Raw genomic sequence first — 24,421 nt, 5'->3', positions numbered from 1 at the left:
ACACCATGTCACTTAACCTATATGTTCCAAACATTTCACCTGAAAAAAGTAACATCAAGTAGTATTGTTCTTCCTTCCAAGCAACAGGACCAAGATCATATTATGAAATTTGAAAGAACTATAGAGACGTATCCTTCCAGGTTGGTGAGTAGAATTCTGAGAATCAACTTTAATTTTTCCATGTTCTAAAACTCCAGCATCTGGTCTGTCACTGTAACTTCTCAAGTCAGTTTACAATATTTGTCTGATCATCTCCATTCCTGCTGCCTCTGCCCTAGTTCCCGCCCCCATCATCTGTGGCTTGGACATTTGTAAGAATCACAGGCTTCAAACGGTATCTGAGCAGTTCCTTTATTTCATTCTCTCCAGTTCCTTTTCCCATTCTCCTTAGGAACTGTTATAACCTTAGCCATATTTCACAAGCTACTTTGACCCTGTGATGTTTTCTCTTCTTTCACAGAAATTCACAGATTGTAAACTCAAGCAGCCCCTCACAATTTGACCTTTGACCCTCCATTTCCAACCTCATCTCCATCTTCAATGTCTCTTTATCTTTAACTCTTCCACTGGAGGAAGGCTTTTCCTCTTCTTGTTTTCTATTGGGATACGTAAAAATCTCATACTCATAAATACAAATATGAGGAATGTGGATTTATCTCCTATGAATTCCTGATCTGAGCTCTCGTTTTACTTACTGTGATAAAATGCAATTTGATCGCTTCCAGGACAATTCCATCCAACTCAGTGAATGCTTGCTCGGCCCCTTCAGTTTGATGACAGTCACGTTCAGGATCGTTTCCTCTTCATCTCCTTCCTTCCTCACTTTCCCATCTTTTAATTGAGCATTTAAAAATTGAAATAATATTTTCTATAAGGTGCACATATTCCTAGCCGTTAAGATACATCAATTAACAGACAAGACAAATTCTACTCCCTTATAGAGTGTACATTCTAGTGAGGAAGACAAACCAATTACAAATGTACAGGGTAGCCATAAAGTTGGGGAACATGGGTAAATATCTGACTTACGTGTGACCATGTTACATAACCAATTAATGCCTACACTTGACAGGGTAGGGGGAGGTCACCCAAGGTGAGTCTAACAGGATGATGTGCCACCCCATTATGCCAGAATGGAGAGGAACTGGATGATTAATTTCCAAAGCCAGGTTGGGTGATATGCCCATGTGGAATTGGCTGCACGTGCTCCAGACCTGAAACTCTGATTACTTCTTCCGAGGAATACTATAGGCACAGGTTAATCTTGCGAAAGTCAGAGACACAAATCATCTGAAGCGTGCATCCCACATGTGAGTGGAGAGATTGATGAAAATGCTATGTTAATGTCCCATGTTCAGTGCAGTTTTGGAAAGCACATTGGAACCACACATTGCTAGTGAGGGATAAGAATTTGAATATATCACATAAGCCATTGAATATGTCATGTATTGTAACATCAATAAACCATTATGTATGTGTGTATATATATACATTCACCTATATCCAGAACTTATGGCCACCATGTAGATTGATGAGAAGGAGTCAATAGCCAGAATAATTAGATCATGCTGGTTCAAGTCCACAGCTGTAGGAGTTTAAAGTCTTTTATGGAGGCCTACTGCCTCTACAAGATGCTTGAAGTCTTTTTGCTCAAATTCTTCATTGACATATAGGGGATAAAGCATATCTAGATCAAACCATTATTGTTAAGGCTAAGTGTAAAGTATGTGCAATGTAGAGAGTAAAGTGCTGAGCAGAGAAGGTCTTCAATAAATAAGGTGACTGTATAATTTATTGCTCTAACCAGAACACCTTTCAGAGCAAATGGGGGCACAAATAATAATTTCACCAGTCAGCATAAACTTGTATTGATGTGGTTAAATGAGAACCTATGGTAACCCTATCAAAAAATGGTAGTTCAGTGAGAGTTAATGAGACAGAGAGACAGAAACAGACATAAATACATTGTCAGAGACCAGAACGTCCAATATCAGCCAGGACTTATTCTCACACTGTGATTTACATGCCCGAAGGAATTTGTGGATCTACGCCAATGAGTAAAGGAAACTAACTACATTAATTGCTTGACACATCATCTTGGATGATCAACTTTACTTGCTGTCACATAATGTAAACCATTATTCTATGAAAAATATAAATATGGAGTAAATCACAAAATCTTCATGCATTTTTTTTTTTTTTTTGTGAGGGAGATCAGCCCTGAGCTAACATCTGTGCTAATCCTCCTCTTTTTTTGCTGAGGAAGACCGGCTCTGAGCTAACATCTATTGCCAATCCTCCTCCTTTTTTTTCCCCCAAAGCCCCCCAGTAGATAGTTGTACATCACAGTTGCACATCCTTCTAGTTGCTGTATGTGGGACGCGGCCTCAGCATGGCTGGAGAAGCAGTGCATCGGTGCGCGCCCGGGATCTGAGCCCGGGCCGCCAGTAGCGGAGCGCGCGCACTTAACCGCTAAGCCACAGGGCCCCCCCATGCATTTTTAAAAATAAAAACTAGCATTTTCAACAAATGCTATTGGAGCAATGGGACATCAATAGGCAAATAAATAAACCTTGACCTAAACCTCATGCCTTATACAAAAATTAAGTCAAAGTGAATCATGGATTTAAATGTAAAACTATAAAACTTTTAGAAAAAAAATCTTCAGGATTAAGGACTAGGCAAAGAGTTCTTAGACACCAAAAGCATGATCCATACAAGGAAAAATTTATTAATTCCACCTCATAAAAATTTAAAACTTGCTCTGTAAAAGACCACATGAAGAGGATAAAAAGACGAGCTATAGACTGGGAGAAAATATTTGCAAACTAGACATCTGACAAATGGTTGGTGATTAAAATATATAAAGACCTCTTAAGACTCAACGTAAAAAAATAAATCGCCCAATTAGAAAGTAGGCAAAGGACATGAATGGACATTTTACTGAGAAAGATATACAGATGGAAAATAAGCACATGAAAAAATATTCAACATCATTAGCAATTAACAAAATACAAATTAAAACCACAATGAGATGTCACTACATACCTATCAGAATGGCTAAAATAAAAAATGGTAACACCACCAAATGCTGGCAAGGACGTGGTGAAACTGGATCATTCATACATTGCTGGTGGGAATATAAAATGGTATGACCACCCTGGAAAATATTTGGAAGTTTCTTACATGCAATTACCATATAACCCAGCAATTTCACTCCTGGGCATTTATCTGAGAAAACGAGAAACTTATGTTCACCCAAGAACCTATGTACTAATTTTCATAGTAGCTTTATTTGTAAGAGCTCCAGACCGGAAACAGCTCAGATGTCCTTCAATAGGTGAATCATTAAACCGTGGTACATCCATTCCGTGGAATACTACTCAGCAGCGAAAAGAAGCAAATTATCAATACACATAACAAGTTGGATGAATCTCCAGAGACTTATGCTGAGTGACAAAAGCCAATCCCAAAGGTTACATAATCTATGATTCTTTATGTAACATTTTTGAAATGACAAGATTTTAGCAATGGAGAAGAGATTACTGGTTGCTGGGGAATGGAGAGAGGGTGGGAGGGAAGTAGATGTGGTTATAAAATGGCAACACCAGAGATCCTGCTGTTGATGGAAATGTCTGTAATGTGACTGTGGTGGTGGATACGTGAACCTACATATGTGATAAATTTATATAGAACAAACACAGACACACCCCAAGTAAACTGGGGAAATCTGAATAAGAATGGAGAATTTTATCGATGTCAATGTCCCGGTTTTGATATTGTACTGTAATTTTGCGAGATGTTACCATTGGGGAAAGCTGGATACAGGGTACATGGGATCTCTCTTCATTATTTCTTACGACCGCATGTGAGTCTACAATTATATCAAAAATGTCCATTATAAAAAATAAAATACTCAAAAGCAAGTTTTCCTGTTACAGGCAGTCTCAGGTCACACCTGTGGAACCTCAGATGTGTTTGTATCACACTCCTGATAAAAAATGTGGAAAAGCCCAAGGCTTTCATTTTAAAGGCGAGCTCATCAAGGTTTGGCATCTACCCAAGCCCCTAGAGCTGGTTAATAGCTCATCATAATTTCTCTGGAGAATTTTTGCAACTGTCGAGATCTCCAGCCCTGGGTTCAAACAACTTGGGAATATATCCCATCAGTACCACAACTGTCTGGCCATGTGATCTTAGAAAAATAATCTATTTGAATTTCCTACTCATTAAAATGAGATAGCAACTGTACCTACCCCAATGATTTTTCAAGATATTGAAATAAAGTAATTCATGCTAGTACAGTGGATGGATGGTAGGAGATTCTGAGAATAATGCCTCTTTTCTAGCATATTAAGTGCCAGACATTGCAGCTAAAGGCTTTGTATAAAAAGTACAGTCTCTGCTGCATGAACAAAGTCTGGGAAGAGAGAATAATATTTTTTTAAAAGTATGCAGCATAAAGTGTGAGAAATATGTGGGTGCAGAGAATTGGTGGTTGACTAGCCTGGCTAAGTACAATGCAGCCAGGTGAGGAAGGTGCACGCTTAGGAATCTGAACTTTGCCCAGGATTATTACATCCTTGAGGGTAGTGCCGAAGGGCCTAGTCTTTGAGAGTCAGATAGACTGAAGGGTGAAGCCCTGAGCTGCCCCTCGCCACTACACGACCTTGGGCAAATTGCTTATTTCTCTAGTCCTCCCTTTCCTCATCTCCAAAATAAGAATAATAGAATAATTTCTTTAGATGGCGACTGTGTCAGTAAATGAGAACATGCGTCCGGAAGTACTTAGCACCTGGAATGTTCTCAGTCTCTTCCTGCAGCCAGCTAAAATAGCCATAGCATATGCAACAATGTCACCGACTTTACTTTCTGTAAAATTCAACCCCACTTGCTAGGCCACAAATGGTGGTAGAAAACATGTATTCATACTGTAAGGTAATTTCACATCTTCATGTTTAAAACAGACTCTTCTGAAATTGTCGGTTGATTGAGAAATTTAATTCTGATTTCAAATTTTCCGGGTGCTCTCAGGCACGTTCTCTCCCCTCCAGTGCTCTCTCCCTTCCCCCTGTTTCGCTGCAGAATGACGTGTTCCCCTGCATGAAGGCTAAACAAGAGATGCAGGAACGGGCACTTGTCTCAGGTTGGGTGCTGTCCCCCGGGTCCGCCTGGCCTCTGCCTGGGGCCTCTCACCCTGCGTGGGCTTTGGTTTTGCCTTCTGTCCCGCTGCAGTGTTTGGTCCCCTGGTCTTTGGGTGTGAGAGCGTCTGGACCTGATAGCCCCCTCTGGTCCAGACATCCACATTCTGCCCACCTTATCCCAGCCTAGGCCATTCTCAGTCTTCAGCCCTCTGCATCGGTTTCCAATTGCTGCTGTAACAAATTCCCACAAACACGGTGGCTTAAAACAACACAAATTTATTCTCTTACAGTTCTGGAGGTCAGAAGTCCAAAATGGATCTCATGGGGCTAAAATCAAGGTATTGGCAAGACTGCGTTCCTTCTGGAGGCTCGAGGGAGGATCCTTTCCTTGCCTTTTCCAGCCTCTAGAGGCTGCTCGCCGATCCTCAGCTCTTGGCCCCCTTTCACCACCTGATGCTCCTGCCTCCTTCTTGTAAGAGCTCTTCTGATTATATCAGGCCCACCTGGACAACCCAGGATCCTCTCCCCATCTCAGGCTCCTTAACTTACACCTACAAAGTCCCTTTAGCCATGTAAGGTAATGTATTCACAGGTTCCAGGAATTAGGATGTGGACCTCTTTGGGGGGGTCATTATTCTGCCTCCCACACCCTTCTGCCGTTCCCACCCTCTGTCTGGGGCACATGCTGGATTCACTCATGTCACTGACGGGCCACGGGAAAGTGGAGGTGCTATTTTACAGCATCCCCTTGCCGAAAGCGCCTGACTGCCCCTCCTCCTCCATGCAGCTGCCTCAGGGGGCTGAGGGCACTAGGTGAGACCCCTCATCTCAAGGTTCAATTGGGAAGTGTCTCACCCGCCCTCCTGGGGTGTGTATTATATGACATCATGATTGGGGTACACAGTAGGCATGAGTAAAGCGCACTCGGGAATTTTCAGCCTAATCTCGACCAGACAGCTCTGCCTTCCCTAACCCTTCCTGCTCCCACTCTGCTCAGGACCAAGAGGGCTGAGGGCCCTGCAGGCGGTGCCTGGCCATGATTGGGAAATGAGAAGCCGCTGGGTGTGAGGAGCCCGGCTCTATATAAGCGGGCTCAGGCGTGTCCTGGGCTTGCTGGCCGTGTTGGGGCTGACCTCTCTTTACGGGTGAGTTCACGCTGTTCCAGGGGGAAGCAGAAGGAGTTTTGTTCAGGGAAGATCTCCGAAGTAGAGCCGCACCCTTCGGTACGTGGGGAGAGGCCCCATAAACCTGAAATGCCAGCTGCTACAGCGTCTCATGTGGGCTCCTCGTGGGGCCCAGGAGAAGAGGGGAACCTTCCGGCCACGGTTGGGAGGCTGTTGTGTATCCCTGGCTTCCTTTGCGTGGGGTTGAGGTGGCAGTGGTTTGGGGTGGGAATGGGGGTTGGGGTGCTTGGTCTCACATGCTTCTGCCCTCAGTTTTAAGGTGTGACTTCTTGGGAGTCTGCTTTGCCCTGAGAACAGGAGGAGGAGGAAGAGAAAAATGGCTCTTTCATTTCTAAAGGTGATATCACAGGTGAGTTGCCTATTTCTGTTTTCCTTCCTAAAATACCAATTTACAGGACCTAAAACATTTTGCTATTTTGGGCCATAAGGGAGACTCTGTTCCAGGCCTCTTTCTAGGCTCTGGTGGTTTGCTGGCAATCTTTGGCATCCTTAGGCTTTTAGATGCCTCCCCCTCACAGGTCTCTGCCTCCGTCTTCCCATGGCATTCTCCCTGTGTCTCTTCACATAGTTGTCCCTCTGGGTATGTCTGTCTCTGTGTCCAAATTTCCCCTTTATAAGTCATATTGGAGCAGGCTCACCCTAACTTATTTTAACTTGATTACTTCTGTAAAAACCCTATTTTCAAGTAAGGTCACATTCTGAGGTACTGGGGGTTAGGAGTTCAATGTATCTTTTTGGGGGGACCATTATGAATCTATAACAGACTGATACAAAAAAAAACATTATCAAAGCTTATTTCTTCTGGGAGAGAAGTTTCCATTTCTCTTGTGGTCGTTGGTTATTCAGTTTTTCAAGTCCAAATTGATAAGTTTATATCTGCCTTCGTTTTTGAAGGATGTCTTCACTGGGTATAGAACTCTAGTTGTGTGGTCTCAACTAAATTCCCAGTCACCCTGTTTTCCCTGGGCACTGGAATGGGCTGGGCTGGGCTGGAATCCTACTTTCTCACCAGCATTTTGTGACCACTGAAATTTCTGTTTGACTCAGTATCCCAACAGCTATTCTCACAAGTCTGAGACATGCCTGGGCAGGCACAGCTCCAAATGTCAGCCAAGAACCTGATGGAAATTTCCATACAGGTGTGTAGGGCTCCTGTCTAGCACCCTGCCCTCCATATCCTGGCTGGGTTAGAAGGAAGCTCCAAATGCTCACATCCTTTCCATCCAGCAAGACCACCGCTCTCTGCTTGGGTTCTGTGTCCCTGCACTGTGGCTCTAGAAAGGCCCTCAAAGAGAATGCTAGGACACCGTGTGCTTTTCTTCTGTCCAGGATCATAGCCCTGAATAGGCTGCTTTCTGCTGTGTAAAAATGGTAGTTTGTATATTACTTATCCAGCTTTTTTAGTTCTTTCACAGTGAGAGTAACTCAGAGCAACTACTCCATCATGGCTGGAACCAAAGGTGGTGTCTGTCCTTCTATTTAAAATACCGTTCAAATTTACTTCATTTTAAGGTCTCCCTTGATGCCTCAGCCCATACAACCTCAATCTTTATCAATTCATGCTGTATGGCATCTTACAAGTGATTGTATTAACCAGGGTTCTCCAGAGCAACAGAGCCAACAGGGTATATTCATATATATATATATATATAATTTATTGTAAGAAATAGACTCACGTAATTATGAAGGCTGAGAAGTCCCAAGATCTGTAGTCAGCAAGCTGGAGACCCAGGAGAGCCAACAGTGTAGTTCTAGCCCAAGTCAAAAAGCCTGAGACCCAGGAGAGCCGACGGTGTAAGTTCCAGTCTGAAGTCTGGCAGGCTTGAGACTCAAGAAGAGTGCCGTTTCAGGTTAAGTCTGATGGCAGGAAAAGACTGATGTCCCAGCCCAACAGCCAGGCAGGAGAAGTTCCCTTATTTTTCCACCTGGGTGGGATTCTGACTTAGAGACCTTCAGTCAGAGTCCCACAGATGGGAGCTTTGCCCCATTGACTTCTCAGCCAAGCATGTCCACCAAAGGTATGTTCCTTGAGCTGTTACTTTTTCATGAGGACAGGTAATTTTGCCTTCCCAAACTCTACGAGGACACAGTATATTTCTTACTCTTCCCACTTTCCATTATAGCTTTTGGGCACACATTCTAGTATATCCTTCTATTCTGTCTGCCTCTCTATTATGCCTAAATTGAAAGGTGTCTGGCAAGGGCCACATGGGAACCTGTATACATATAAAGTATAAATTGTTATTCCAGGAGTCAGTGAAATTTAGAGATGTGGCCGTAGTCTTTTCTCCAGACCAGTGGGCTCATCTGAGCCCTGAAGAGAGAAGCTTGTATAAGGATGTGATGCTGGATAACTGTGATTACCTTGTGTCTTTGGGTAAGGAGATCTTTTCTTGTTAGTTTAAAACAGCGCGTGGTGGAAGTTTTCCTTCTGTGTGAATATCTGCAGAGCCCCTGCACACACCTGACTGAATTTCCACTCGATGTTCCTCAGTAAATTGCAGGAGCCGTGTAATGTTAGGAAAGGGCATTTTCATCTTGTGATGGCTTCAGCTCCACAGTCTCCATTGTCTTCCAAACCATCACACCTTTCTTAAAAACCATGCTTCTCAGGCTATTGTGTGCCTGGAGAATTGTTAAAAATGTAGATGGTCTTTTTTTTTTCTTAAAAACAGTGCTTTGGAGGTTCTTGAGAGATTTTTGAGGTGATAATGAGATTCATTGTCACCAAAAGTGTGGGTCTTAATTCTGTAATAACCACAGGCTTGTTAAGGTCATTTATTTTTCTTAGGACACTGGACTTATAAGGCGGAAGTGATATCCTCTTTGAAGCAAGGGAAGGAGCCCCGGATGATGGAGAGAGAGGTAACAAGTGCTCCGTGCCCAGGTAACTGACAAGCTTCAAGCAGGTGGAAGCCATCACAGCTCACACCCCAACTGGGCAGACTAACCTGGACCCCTGAGCTGACAGGAGAGGAGCTCCCCCATGGGCTTCCAAAGAAATCTCATTTTTACCCCACATTCATCACTCTCCCTGTATTCCTTTTGTTACACCTCCAGTCTTAGGACAGTAAATGGTGCGCGGGTAAAATTTTGAAATTTAAATTACCGCATGAAGGGATAGAAGTATGAATAAGCTGAACTGGTCAAATAATTTATCAGTGATTAGAATGAATGAATGGTGTAGCTCAGAAAAGTGTCATGAAAAGCCCCCTTTTTTTTTTTTAAGAGAAAGAGTTATGGAGAGGGATTTTTTTTCTCTCTAGATTACGATAATAGGTTAATTATACATAGAATAACAAACCAGAAAAAGAATCAAATTTACCATCTAATTGGAGAGAGATGACATGCCCATCATTAATAGAAAGTAGAAATTGCCAGAACGCAAGACCATTGAGGGATTCCAGAGAAACTTAAGTTTCAGTGCACAATGGAGAAGGCAGTTCATGAACAGACTCCTGAAAGTAAAGGAACAAAAAGTTAAAAGTTGAGATGGGTGATGATGACTTTGGCTTGGGGCACTATTAGATTTGAAGAGTAGAATAAACTCCAAATGCATATAGGCTGTAGGCATTTTGGAAAGTGGGCCTGGAACCTAGGAAGAAATTCAAAGCTTTCATAAGAATTGTTCACAAGAATAATCTGGGTCTTCTTATTCTTTAAAAACTTAATAACCTGGCCCAAACTCCTCTCCCACCCGCAGGCTAGTTCCTCTATACAGATGAGTCATCCGCTGAGCTGTCTCTTATTCCTTTAACGTATGTGTCTGTCTTCCTTGTCTTTCGTTCTTTGTGAGCTTCTGCATATTTTTCTATCAAGTTGTAGTTGCTTTTATATTTACTATAATATTTTTTCCCATTCACTTCTTTGTGGTTTTAGAAAACAAATCTGTTTGCTTTCTGTTTTGTTTTGGGTTTACCACTTCTCCTTCTCTCTCTATATATACACACATCTATTTGAATAAAACAATTTAGACTGTTTATGCCTGGCAATGTGGTGGGAGGGCTGGAAATCAGGTACAGAGAAATGAGTCAATTATTCAGTTTATAGCCAATTATCGCTGACGTTCTATTTGAGAAGCCATCATTATTTTGTATTCCCTTCATCCGTAACCCATGATCTCATTCTTCTCCCTGCCCCAGGACAGCCAGTCTAATATCTTTCCTATGTTGTTAAATATGCAAATATCAGTTATAAAATATAAAATAAAAATTATAAGATATAAGTTATAAAATAAGTATAAAATTTATATAGGAATGCTTTTTAATTTAAATGGCAAGCTATAAAAATATCATTTCTTATCTTTCCATTTATCTCTGTATCTGAGATCTTTACATGTTATATATACACGTTTTACTTTATAGTGCAATATAGTATTCTATAGTATGCATCCATCATATTTAACCTAGGAATCTTTTTCCCTAACAATGGCTAAGTCTCTATAACTCTTTTTGACCAAAATCACACATATCCCTTAAGAATCTGTATAATAATTTCTCTGGGTCACAGGGCATATTATAAATAGTTTCATAAAACATTCCCGATTTCTTTCCGGACATCTGTGAATTTTACACTCAACCGGCTTTTCTTGGTCCTCTTTCCCTGCGTCTTACCAATGCGTGGCAATATCTGCATTTTAATTGGTTCCGTTTCGATAGTAAGGTATCATCTCCTTGTTTTAATTCTAATTTCTCTAATAGTAAGGTGAAGCTCCTGTGATATTCTTGTTATCCACTCAGTAGTCAGCTTTTCTGAATTGCCTCTTCATATTTGTGCCCATATTCTAATGGTTTTCTCTCCTTTTTTGTGTGTGTGGAATTGAAGAATTTCCGTTTGTGTTCTAGATAATAAATTCTTTTTACTTAAGGTGTATGAATACTTCTGCCAATCTGTCATTGCCTATTGCCTATTGATTCCAGTGCTTTTCTTGACCAAAAATCCTTCATTTTTGATATAATCACATCACACTTTTGGCATAGCTTTTGCTTAATATCTTTTTTTTGGTGAGGAAGACTAGCTCTGAGCTAACATCTGTTGCCAATCTTCCTCTTTTTTGCTGAGGAAGATCAGCCCTGAGCTAACATCTGTGCCCATCTTCCTCTATTTTGTATATGGCATGCCACCACAACATGGCTTGATGAGCGGCACGTCAGTCGCGCCTGGGATCCGAACCCGAGAACCCCTGGCCGCCAAAGCAGAGCTCTCAAACAAAAGCACTATGCCACCGGGCCAGCCCCTGTATCTTTTTGTTGTTGTTGTTTAAGAAGCTCATTCTATCCTAGGTCACACATATATTCTCTTATTAGCTTTATAGGTTTAAAATTCACATTTGTGTCTTTAATTTCTGGTGTCTATATTTGTACACAATGTTAAGAGAGCAACCAGCCCCCTTCTCTCTGGATACAGTACCATCTGCCAAATCATCCGTCCTGTCCTCACTGATCTGTGATACCATCATTATCATATGTAGGGCATCTATACAGATAAGCCTTCTTCCAGCCTTTTTCTTTTATTCCATTAACATGTTTGTCGTTCTGTATTAGTACCATATTCTTCCTATTAGTTTGGTTTTCTAGTGAGTATTCACACTTGGGAGGTTACTCCCATTGGTTCTTTTGTTCAGAATCAGTTACCTATCCAAGGAATGTATTCTGCCACTGATGTTCCTAGTGTGTCTGAATACTTTTACTTTATACTTAATACCTTAAAACTGAGACTCTCTCTGCATTGGTTCTTTTATTAAAAATCTGTTTATTTAGAGTCCATATTTTTCTTATAAATTTGAGAATATTTGTTGAGTTTTTTTTTTTTCTGTTTGTTTTTTGTGAGGAAGACTGGCTCTGGGCTAACATCCATGCCCATCTTCCTCTACTTTATATGGGACGCCGCCACAGCATGGCTTGAAAAGCGGTGCGTCTGTGCGCACCCAGGATCCGAACCAGCGAACCCCAGGCCGCCTCAGCAGAGCTCACGCGCTTAACTGCTTGCGCCAACAGGCCTGCCCCTATTTGTTGAGTTTCAAAAAAGAAAAATACAGCTATAATTTTTATTAGGATGCCATTGAAGTCATAGATTAATTTGGGAAGAATTGCCATTCTTCATCCCATTGATGAATATTGCTATATCTTTTCTTCTGTTCAGATCTTGGTTTTACATCCGTTAAAAATTTTTTGTTTTCTCAAATGTCTTAGCCATATTTTTAGGTTATTTTATATATAACCCATAGATCATGTCCATATCGTGAAATTTTAAGTATACAATACAGTATTAACTATAGTCACCATGCTGTACATTAGATCCTCAGGACTTATTCATGTTATAAGTGAAAGTTTGTGCCCTTTGACCAACATCTCCCTGCTTCCCCCACCCCCAGCTGTACCTGGCAACCTGTTTCTATGATTTGAATTTTTTTTTTTTTTAAGATTCCACATATAAGTGAGATCATGCAGTATTTCTTTCTTTGTTTGGCTTATTTCACTTGGCATAATGTCCTCCAGGTTTCTCCATGTTGTTGCAAATAGCAGGATTTCATTTTTTGTGGCTGTGTAATATTCCATTGTATATATACACTACATTTTCGTTATCCATTCATCCATCAACACCTAGGTTGTTTCCATATTTTAGCTATTGTGAATTATGCAGCAATGAACATGGGAGTGCAGATATATCTTCAAGACACTGATTTCCTTTATTTTGGATATATGCCCAGAAGTGGGATTGCTGAATCATATGGTAGTTCTATTTTTAATTTTTTGAGGTTCCTCAATCCAAACTTTGAAAGTATTACTCCGTTGTCTTCTTGCCAAAACGCTACCATTGAAAAGCTTAACATCAATCTGATTCTTAATATTATTTATGATCTGCATCCCTTCTCTAGGAGCTTTTAGAATTTACTTTTCATTTTTGTTGTTCTTATAACTCATTATATTTTTATATGGTTTGCGTTTTCCTTTTCTATCTTGTTTGATACTCAATAAGGAGTATCAATTTGCAGTCTTTCACTTTAATTCTGGGAAATTATCAGGTTATTTCTTTTGTTAAAACAGTTTTATTGATGTATAATTGACTTAAAACGCACATATTTAAAGTATACAATTTAAATTTTGACAGATGTATACACCTGTGAAGCTATCACAACAGTGAAGATAGTGGACATAGTAATCATCTCCAGAAGTTTCCTTGTGTCCCTTTTCAATCCTTTCCTCATGACCCTCCCATCCCCTCCCTCTACCCCCAAGCAATCACTGATCTGCTGTCTGTCACTCTAGATTGCATTATATGGAGTTTTATATAAATAGGATTATGTAATACGTACTCGTTTGTTTGTCTTTTCTGGCTTCTTTAACTCAGTGTAATTATTTTGAGAGTCATCCCTGCCATTGCCTATATCAGTAGTTCACTCTTTTATGTTGCAGAATAGTATTCCATGTATAGATATACAAAATTTGCTTATCCATTCATCTTTTCACAGGCATTTGGGTTGTTTCCAGTTTTGAACTACTACACAAATGTTTATGGCAGATTCATTTGTATAAGTCATGGACATATCTCCTTTTTTTCTGGGGTGAATACCCAGGAGTAGAATGATGGGATGATATGGTATGTGCTTAACATTTTAAGAAACTATCAAATGGTCTTCCAAAGTGATTGTACAATTTACATGCCCACTAGCAGTGTAGGAGAGTTCCAGCTCCTCTTCATCCTTGCCAAGACTTGGTATGTTCAGTCTTTTTAATATGGCCATTCTAATAGGCGTGTAGTGATATCTCACTGGTTTTAATTTGCATTTCCCTAATAACTAATGACGTTGAACATCTTTTCATGTGCGTACCTCCATCCATATATCTTCTTTGGTGAAGTCTCTTTTCAAATATTTTGCCATTTTTTAATTTATTTTTTTTTATTCAGTTTTTAAAGTTCTTTATATATTCTAGATACAAATTCTATAACAGATCTATGCTTTGCAATGATTTTTCTGTCTGTGGCTTGTCTTGTCATTCATGTAACATTGTCTTTTGAAAGGCAGAAATTTTAAATTTTGAAGTCCAATTTATCAATTTGTTATTTTATGGGTTATGGTTTTGGTGTTGTACCTACTAAATCTTTGCCTAACCCAAGATCACACAGAATTTTTCTCCTATGTTTTCTTCTGGAAGTTTTATAGCTTTAAGCTTTACATTTAGGTCTATGATCCATTTTTAGTTAATTTTTGAATATGGTTTGAGGTATGGATCCAAGTTCATTATTTTCACATATGGATAATGGATCTGGTACCATTTGTTAAAGGTATCTTTTCCCCACTGCATTGCCTTTGCTTCTTTGTTTAAAAAAATCTGTTGTCTACATAGGTATAGGTTTATTTCTGGATTTCTGTTCTCTTCTCTTGGTCTATATTTATGCCAATACCATACAGTGTGACTACTATACCTTTTATGATAATTCTTAAAATCAAGTAGTGTTAGCCTTCCAACTTGGTTCTCTTTCAGTGTTGTTTTGGCTGTTCTAAGTCCTTTGCATTTCCTTATGAATTTTAGAATCAGTTTGTCAATTTCTACAAGAATGTCTGCTGGGATTTTGATTGAGATTGCCCTGAATCTATAGATCATTTTGGAGATATGTTAAGATATGATATCTTAACAATACTGAGTCTTCTGTCCTGTGAACAAAGTTTCTCTCTCCATTTATTCTGGTCATCTTTAATTTCTCTCAGCAATATTTTATCATTCTCAGTGTAAGGTCTTTCATATATCTTGTCAGATTTATCCCTGAGTATTTAATATTTTTGATGCTATTGTAACTGGGATTAGGTTTTTTAACTTTTTTTTTTTTTTTTTTTTTTTTTTTTGTGAGGAGGACCAGCCCTGAGCTAACATACAATGCCAATCCTCCTCTTTTTTGCTGAGGAAGACTGGCCCTGGGCTAACATCGTGCCCATCTTCCTCTACTTTATATGGGACGCCACCACAGCATGGCTTAACAAGCGGTGCATTGGTGCGCAGCCGGGACCCGAACCAGCGAACCCCAGGCCGCAGCAGTAGAGCGCACGCACCTAACCTCTTGCGCCACCGGGCTGGCCCCTGGTTTTTTAACTTTTAAAGATTGAGTTTCTTTAAATTATCTTAATCAAAGAAACACACACACATATATATATAACAGGAAGAATCAACCAATACTCTTAGGCTGATACTGAAACACAACAGTCTTCTTTTTCTCTCTACCCTTGATTTATTTTTATCTATTTCTCCTTGATATTCTTTCTGTGTCGTGTATTTTGAAGCTCTGTGGGTGCATAAACATTTAAGATTGTTATGCTCTTGATTAATTGACCTGTTTATGAAACGAGCTTCTTATCCCTGAAAATACTTATTGCCCTGAGATCTATTTGTGTGATATTAGTATAGCCACTCTAGCTTTCTCTTGACTGGTAGCATGGTGTACACACTTTTCATCCTTTTACTTTTATCCTATTTCTGTCTTTAAATTGAGTTTCTTGTAGAGAATATGTAATTTGGTTTTTCTTTTTTTCTAGAGAAACCACTTAACTTCAATAAGAAACGGTTGAGAGTTATCTCTACCTTTTAATCGGGGTGTTTATACCACTGGTTCCCCATGGGGGCAGCAGAAGATTTTTATCCCCTCAGGGCATCTGGCAATGTCTGGTGACATTTTTGGTGGTCACAAGCAGAGATGGGAGTGTGCTACTGGCATCTGGGGGTAGAGCCCAGGGATACTATTAAATATCCCACATGCACAAGATAGCTCTCACAACAAAGAATTATCTAGTACAAAATGTCAATAATGCCCAGATTGAGAAACCTTGGCTTATACCATTTACATTTAATGTGATTATTGATATGGTTAGGTTTATACCTATCTTCTTGTTATTTGATTTGTCATATCTGTTCTTTGTTACCTTTTTTCCCCTTTATTGCCCTCTTTTGGATTGAGTACTTTTTTTAGGATTCCATTTTATCTCCTTTGTTGGCTTATTAGCTATAATTCTTTGTTTTGTTCTTTTGGTGATTGTGTTAGGGTTTGAGTTTATAGTATCCATCTTTAACAGTATAGTTTTTCTACTATACTTCCATTTATCTCCATTCAGCCTTTATGCTGTTATTGTCATGTGTCATATATGTTATAAACCCCACAATACATGGTTGTTATTTGTGTTTAATCAGTCACTACTCTACTAAAGAGACTTAAGTAATAATTTTAAAAACCTTACATATTTACCATGAAGTTACAATTTCTAATGTCCTTCATTCTTTTGTGTGGATCCAAATTTCCATTTGGTAGCCTTTTCCTTTTGCCTTAAGGGACTTCATTTAAAATTACTTGTAGAGTGGATCTGTTAGTAATGAATTCTTTCAGCTTTTGTATGTCTGAAAATGTCTTTTTCTTTTTAGACTTTTTTTTTTTTTGGTGAGGAAGATCAGCCCTTAGCTAACATCTGTGCTAATCCTCCTCTTTTTGCTGAGGAAGACCGGCTCTGAGCTAACATCCATTGCCAGTCCTCCTCCTTTTTTTTTTTCCCCAAAGTCCCAGTAGATAGTTGTATGTCATAGCTGCACATCCTTCTAGTTGCTGTATGTGGGACGCGGCCTCAGCATGGCCGGAGAAGCAGTGTGTCGGTGTGCGCCCGGGGTTCCGAACCCGGGACGCCAGTAGCGGAGCATGCGCACTTAACCGCTAAGCCACGGAGCTAGCCCTGAAAATGTCTTTTTTTTTTGCCTTCATTTTTGAAAGGTTTTTGCTGGGCATAGAATTCTGGTTGATAGGGTTTTTTGTTTTTGTTTTTTTTACTTTTAGTACATTGAAATTTGCTCCATTATTTTTTTTGTTTATAGTGTTTTCAGTGAGAAATCGGACGTCACCCTTATCTTTGTTCCATGTACAGAATGTCTTTTTTTCCTCTGGTTGATTTTACAGTTTTCTGTTTATCACTGATTCTGAGCAATCTGATTACAATGCGTCTTGGTGTAACTCTCTTTGTTTCTTGTTCTTGGAGTTTGTTGGGCTTCTTGAGTCTGTGAGTTTATAGTTTTCATTGTGTTTGGAAGATTTGGGGCCATTGCTTTGGGAAATATTTTGCCGGTCCTTCCTTCTCCCTTTCTCTTCTCTTTCAGAGATTCCAGTTGCCCAACATTAAGCCATTTGAAGTTGGTAAATCTTCTAACCTTTTTTTTTTTCCTTTATAGGACTTATATTTAATGGATGCTGCTACTCCTCTATTAATCCTCTGGCTGTTCTAACTGTTGAGCTATATATTCCATTTCTTCAGTCCCCTTTCCTTTGAGTTCTCCAAAGAGGCTTTCCATGTTACTGTTCTGTCTTTGGCTGTATAATTTTGCTATAACTGTGAACTATTAAGTTCATTTAAACATATCTTCAAACCAATTATTTCCACTTTGCTCTTTTTTATTACCACTTGATTCTGTCTTATTTTGTAATGTTCTATTATCTTTTAGAAAATATTATTCATGTATATTTTAAACTATTCCTCTGTATCCATACATTTCCTAATCACTTTAGTAGCATCTCAAGGTCTAGAATGATGAAGGTAATAGAAACCCATGCTAGTTCTCCATCTTGTCAATGGTAGAACTTTTTTGTACTTATTAACCTATCTATGATATTTTGTATGTTCTATAGAAAAGCTCAAAGTTAATTTTTTTCCCTAGTAATTAACCAATTTTTATTTAGATTTCTTTAGTACAAAAAAAAATGAATTTATTTTTTGGTCATTTAAATACCTTTGGTCGGGGCCGGCCCTGTGGCTTAGCGGTTAAGTGCGTGCGCTCCGCTACTGGCGGCGCGGGTTCGGATCCCGGGCACGCACCGCCGCACCGCTTCTCCAGCCATGCTGAGGCCGCGTCCCACATACGGCAACTAGAAAGATGTGTAACTGTGACATACAACTATCTACCGGGGCTTTGGGGAAAAAAAGGAGGAGGATTGGCAATAGATGTTAGCTCAGAGCCGGTCTTTCTCAACAAAAAGAGAGGAGGATTGGCATGGATGTTAGCTCAGGGCTGCTCTTCCTCACACACACACACAAAATAATAAATAAATAAATAAATACCTTTGGTCAATTCTTTATTTTGGTCAAATAAAGAGTTTATCTTTTGGTCAAACTATGGAGTCATAAGTTTGACAGGGTCTAGAGTTATCAAGATACTAGAAAATAATGATTTACTCATGCAATGTAAGACCTTACTTAAGTGTAGTGTGTAGATATATATATCAAAAATAGAGACTTTCTTTCATTTTTAAGAATTTATGAATAGAATATAGTTTAACAAATTAACAAAGATGTATATATAGGATTATTCTTAGTGTTCTTAGCAATAACACAAATACAATTCAAATATCCAAATAGAGCACTGGCCCAATCAATAATGACCCTGTCATACAGCAAAATATTAAATATTAGTAAAATTGATAAACCAAATTTATATTTACTCATATAAAGATCCCAATGTTTGAAGGAACATATTTAAAGTATAATCACTTTCACAAATTGCTGTGTCTATACAGAGATATTTTAAAGGACCTTAATGAAAATAAAACTTTAATCCCTGCTTAGAACTTCATGTGATTCTTTTTAGATTCTTTAAGCTTTTCTGTTTGGGTAATTAAAATTTCAATGAGTCATTTTTTACAATCATAAATATAAGTATTTCAAATTTATTTATTTTTAATTTTTATTTATTTTTTTTGCTGAGGAAGATTCACCCTGAGCTAACATCTGCGCCAATCTTCCTCTATTTTGTATGTAGGTTGTGGCCACAGCATGGCCACTGATGAGTGGTGTAGGTCCACACCTGGGAACCAAACCCGGGCCGCCGAAGCGGAGTGCGCCGAACTTAACCACTAGGCCACAGGGCTGGCCCGAATTTGAATTTTTCATTGGCCAAATGTTGATCCCTTACATTATTCTTGTACTTGGAGAATACTTTTCTCTCATTCCTCCACCCCCACAAACTCCTACTTCTCATCCTACCCCTCTGAAGTCTCGTCACTGAACCTTTCTCTCCCCAGCCCCACGTACTAATTATCTTGATGTTTGTTGCAATGCCTCCGTTTAATTTTATTTTTCTCATATTGTTTTCCCAATAGCATGTCAACCAGCATTGGTGAATTATCATGCCCTTAATGAATCTGTGAATACCTTCAGACAAATCTCTCACCACGCTAAATATCAAAAACTTTGTACCTTTGTCCAGCGTTATGAATGTGATGACTGCAGCATGGCTTTTAGCCATATCTCACAACTTACTGGACATCAGAGAATTCACAAGGTAGAGAAAGCCCATAAATATGGTGAAAATGCCAAGGCCTTCAGGCACTGCTCATCATTTACAATACTCCAAAGAATTTATATTTTAGATAAACACTTTGAATGTAACCAATGTGGCAAAATCTTTAACAGAGCTTCAAAGTTTATCCAACATCAGAGCATGCACAGTGAACTGAAACCATACAAATGTGGTGTATGTCAGAAGGCCTTTAGGTTTCTCTCATCCTTTAATACACATCAGAGGTTTCATGTTGGCGAGAGACCAAACCTGATTCGTCATCAAAAAATTCATCCTCAAAAGAAACTCTTTGTCTGTAAGTTTTGTGGAAGGGCCTTTCACAGTTTCTCAGAAAAAATTCAACACCAAAAAATTCACATTAGAAAGAAATATTACACATGTAATTACTGCAAAAAGGACTTCAGTCCATACTCGCAATTTATCCTGCATCAAAGAGTTCATACTGGAGCGAGACCCTATAAATGTAACGATTGTGAAAAATCCTTTAAAAGCAGCTCGAATCTTAATAAACATCAGAAAATTCATACTGGAGAGAAGCCCTTTTCATGTAATGAATGTAAAAAGACCTTTACCCAGCTCATAGATCTTAATCGCCATCAACAAATCCATACTGGAGAGAAACTTTACATATGTAGTAATTGTAAAAAGACCTTTGTCCGTTTCTCCGATCTAACTCGACATCGAAGAACTCATACTGGAGAGAGACCCTACCAATGTAATGTTTGTGAAAAAACCTTTAAACATCAGTCAAACGTTATTAAACATCAGAAACTTCATTCTGAAGAGAGGCCCTTTACCTGCAATGAATGTGAAAAAACCTTTCGCTATTGCTCGGACCTTAAGCGACACGAAAAAATTCATACTAAAGAGAAACCCTATAAATGTAATGTATGTCAAAAGCTTTTTAACAATAATTCAAATCTTAATAAACACAAGAAAATCCATACTGGAGAGAAACCCTTTGTATGTAGTCAATGTGGAAAAGCTTTTAGCCTAAACTCAAAACTTTCTCGACATCAGAAAACTCATGATAAAAAGAAACCCTAAAAATACAGAAGTTACAGAAAGGCATTTAGAAATCACTTACCTTTTAATAGAAATTGGAAATTCAAACTAAAGAGATCAATATGGAAAAGTTTTTAGTCAAAGCCCAATTCTTCTGCATGAATTCGTCCTGTATGGAATACTTTAGAAATATAAATACATCCATGTTGAAGAAACAAGGTGATGTGATCAGAAATGTAATTTCTATATTGCATTGACTTGATTCTATGAGCAAAAATGGCTAAACCTGTTTAACCAAAACTTGACACTGGATAAGGCATTCCTGTGGTAAGAAGCAGGCTAAGAGGCAACTGGAAGGATGTAGTGAAAAGAACACATTCCTTTTGCTGTTGGTTCATAATCTGTTTTCACTGGATGAATAAAGTCATTTTTGACAGAAGTGGCTCTCTAAAGATGCGAACTTTTGCAGGGAGAAGATTCAACCGTAATCTAGCCATAAGAAAGGAAAAGAAAAGCCATCTCGTTGGGATTAGAAGTATCAGAGAAAGAAACTTTGCCAGTGGACAATGAAAAGCAAAAAGCTGATCATGATTCAAAGAACCAAAAGCTTAAGAGTTAAGAGGGTAGACATGAGAAATCCACAGGTCCCGGGTTGGTGGGTGATAAGATGGTTTCTGCTTCCTTCTCTAAATGGTGTAATTTTGAGACACCCAACCTCCTTGAGAGCACCATTTTTAGATGTATCTAGAGAACCAAGAAGAGATGGACAAATTGCAACAACTCTAGGACTTAGAACATGGAGAATCTATTACTTGTCGTGTTGTTTTACTTGAAATAAGTTGATTTTCTGTATGTCGTAATGAATAAACGCCAAGTTTTCTAGTCTATGCTAACACTGGTGTGTAATGTTGAATACATTCAAGCTGTGTGTCAGAAATCTAATTATATTTTCCTGAATCTGTTTCCACAATCATTGGTGGCAACTTAGACCTGTTCAGCCAAGTGAGACGAGCATAGTCTAACAAGTTTCCTTAGGGCTGGCCTCCATCCATAGAAAGTGATGGGAAGATGATGTTCAGTTTCTTCTTTGGGGGTCAGTCATCTTCTTTCTCTGCTTTCCCAGATATTACAGTGGCTGCCATAGAGCTAAAGTGTTGTATAATCAACAGAGATAGCCCTTCCTTGTCTGCTTCATTCCTTATGTGTTTTTATCTCTAAGAAAATGTCGCTTTTGCAAATGACAGACACATTATAGCTTTATGGGTTTCAAGTTATACATAAGTTGAAAATGCAATTGAAATACGTTTAAAAATGAATACAAAAGAAACATCATCAATACAACTGTGGAAACGGGAATGGCTATTGGGATAAAGAGAAAAAAATTGTGCACTGGGCACCTCACCCTAATTTTGGTCCTTAAAATACTGGGTTAGAGTGAAATTAAACGAAGTATTTTATGTGTTTCCTATGTATTAAGAATTCCAACATGGCTCCTATGAGGGTGAAAATGCTAATTCTAAAGTCTATATTATAAGGAAAAGAGAAAAGAAAGAAGCTTAATAGGACAGACTAGAACAGCTTATTCTGAAAAGTCTAGTATTCCAGATTTGCCATCAATAGACTCAGTAGGAACCTAGATCCCAATGAAAATTTCCTGACATATATTATTCTCCTTTCTATACCTGCTGCCATGTTTCCTAGGCTAAGCCGTAATTCTAAGCCGTAAGTCTCCAGTTATATGAAAAAGAAAGGCTAAAGGATAGCCATTATACAAAAGATAGGCTAAGACAATCTCATTGAAAAGTTTCAGGTGAAATTTTTTTCTATTTCTAATTGGATTTTAATATTAAAACCACATAAGATATTGACATTGTTTAAGCAAATAATGGACTTATATATGTAATATATATGTAACTGCTATTGGATGAATGTTTTAACCTTATTAAAGATTAAATTATCTCTGTGAAGACAATTCGACTTCCATAGAATGCAGAATTGAAGTGCACAGCATACCATATATATACCATATAAACAATGTTGGATATTTGTATGACATCAGTGGCTGCCTATTAGATTTACAGGGGGGTGAGGGGACGTGTCTAAAACAAAATTTGGATAATTTTTAAGCTATGTTACTGTGGGGTGCACGAGTATGAACATAATCCCTCCACAGTCAGGGAACCAATATGGGGATTCTGCCAGTTACTCAGTCTGTCTCTACTACACATTCTGGGACAGAGGAATAACCACAGGATGGGCCTGTGGTTCTACTGGCAGAACCAAATCCTCTGTGAAATGGACTCAGGCTCAGACTCTATCTATCTCTGACCTTCGTAAGTCCCCACTCTGACTGTGGGCCATCGCAGTATTTGGGAACTTGAAGAATTAGCATCTCATTGGAGCCAATATCTAATTACCCATGGGGATCTGAGTATTCCTTCCCCAGTGCTCAGTCATGCTGATCAGGGAGCACAGTTCCCTCTGGGAAGGCTTGAAGGAAGAGTCACACTGTCCTCCGATGGCTGCATTGCAGGGCCCTTATTCAAAGCTCCTCCCTGAAGCCACTTTGGGCCTAAGAATTGGCTTAGGTCTGGGAACTGAGTAAAGTGCTGTGAATTCCCACTACAGTGAAGTCAGATTTCCGTCCAGGAGACCCAGAAATTTTTCACTTACATGTCAAGCTAGACCTTAGAAGGCTGCCCATCTAATTCCATGCTACAGTCTCCCTGATCAGTTCGCCATCACCAGCAGGCCAAAACCCTCTGGTTCCCACACTGCCCTAAGGCGTGTTATGAGCCCTGTGTCCACTTTGTCTCAAAGGTTAATGCTGACACCTGGCCTCTACCATGCCAGGATCCTATTATTTCCATTTTGTTTCCTGGGGCCACTTCTGGTACCAATTACAGAATCAGTCCTATTAGGAAACTGCATTCAAAAGGAAGGAAAGAAAATTGAATGAAGAGATTCTTTACAAAAGTGTGAGCAGGGTAGGGGAAATGGATGGTGGGGCACTTAGGGCTAGCAATGTGGGAAGCCTCGAGCATCGCCAGCCCTGAGAAAGGGACAGGGGAGTGTTGTGACTTTGTAATGTGTCGACTTGGCTTGGCTGAGCTATGTTCCCCAGAATTTCTTTTCCTGTATGTTTCCAGAGACTGGGCTACAAAGGACATTTTTGTGTGAAATCTGGAGGGTGGAGGTGAAGAACCAGTTCCCTTAGTCTGTTTGGGCAGCTGTAACAAAACACCACAGACTGGGTAGCTTATAAACCACAAAAATTTACTTCTTGCAGTTCTGGAGGCTGGGAAGTCCAAGATCATGGCAGTAGCATGGTCACGTTCTGGTGAAGGCTCTCTTCCTGATTCAGAGCTGGCGCCTTCCCACTGTGTCCTCACATGGCAGAAGGGGAGAGGGATCTCTGTGGGGTCTTTTAAAAGAACGCTAATCCCAAATCACCTCCCATGGGCCCAGCTCTTGATACCATCTCTTTGGAGGTTAAGATGCAACATGTGAATTGGGGGGGGGGGGAGTCACATTCAGACCATAGCAGCTTTTGTTTTTATGCTCTGCAAGTCTTCTGTAGCTCTCACCTGTTGTTCCTGATCTGCTGGCTCCGCTTGTTGGCATGGCCAGTGGACAGGCCTGCAGCTGCTCTACCTTCCACAGGACACTTCTCCCTCGAGCTATCATGCCATGTCTTGCACCTTTAGTACAGCTCCTTGAAAGAGTTAGTTGTTTGTCTTTGCTGTTTCCAGTGTGTCTCCTCCCATAG

At 39.5% G+C, this 24,421-nt stretch overlaps 1 protein-coding gene across 2 annotated transcripts; it reads left to right on the top strand.

The window, feature by feature from the left end:
• The first annotated feature begins 6,613 nt into the window (after positions 1-6,613).
• LOC147914205 (uncharacterized) lies at positions 6,614-20,694 on the top strand. 2 transcript variants are annotated; one of them, XM_087444875.1, is made up of 5 exons: positions 6,614-6,677; positions 8,582-8,705; positions 9,120-9,215; positions 18,308-18,310; positions 19,448-20,694. In XM_087444875.1, exons 1-5 carry the CDS (start codon positions 6,645-6,647, stop codon positions 20,692-20,694), a joined length of 1,503 nt encoding a protein of 500 aa, XP_087301001.1. In that variant the 5' UTR covers positions 6,614-6,644. The 2 variants fall into 2 exon arrangements, with proteins under 2 accessions (XP_087301001.1, XP_087301002.1); XM_087444876.1 differs by lacking the exon at positions 18,308-18,310 and having other exon boundaries at positions 8,579-8,705.
• Positions 20,695-24,421: the final 3,727 nt, after the last annotated feature.

This window comes from Ceratotherium simum, chromosome 21, assembly GCF_057802395.1.
Source record: "Ceratotherium simum simum isolate JZ-2026a chromosome 21, ASM5780239v1, whole genome shotgun sequence".
In the NCBI taxonomy this organism is placed as follows: Eukaryota; Metazoa; Chordata; class Mammalia; order Perissodactyla; family Rhinocerotidae; genus Ceratotherium; species Ceratotherium simum.
This window is presented reverse-complemented; position numbering and strand designations above follow the sequence as displayed.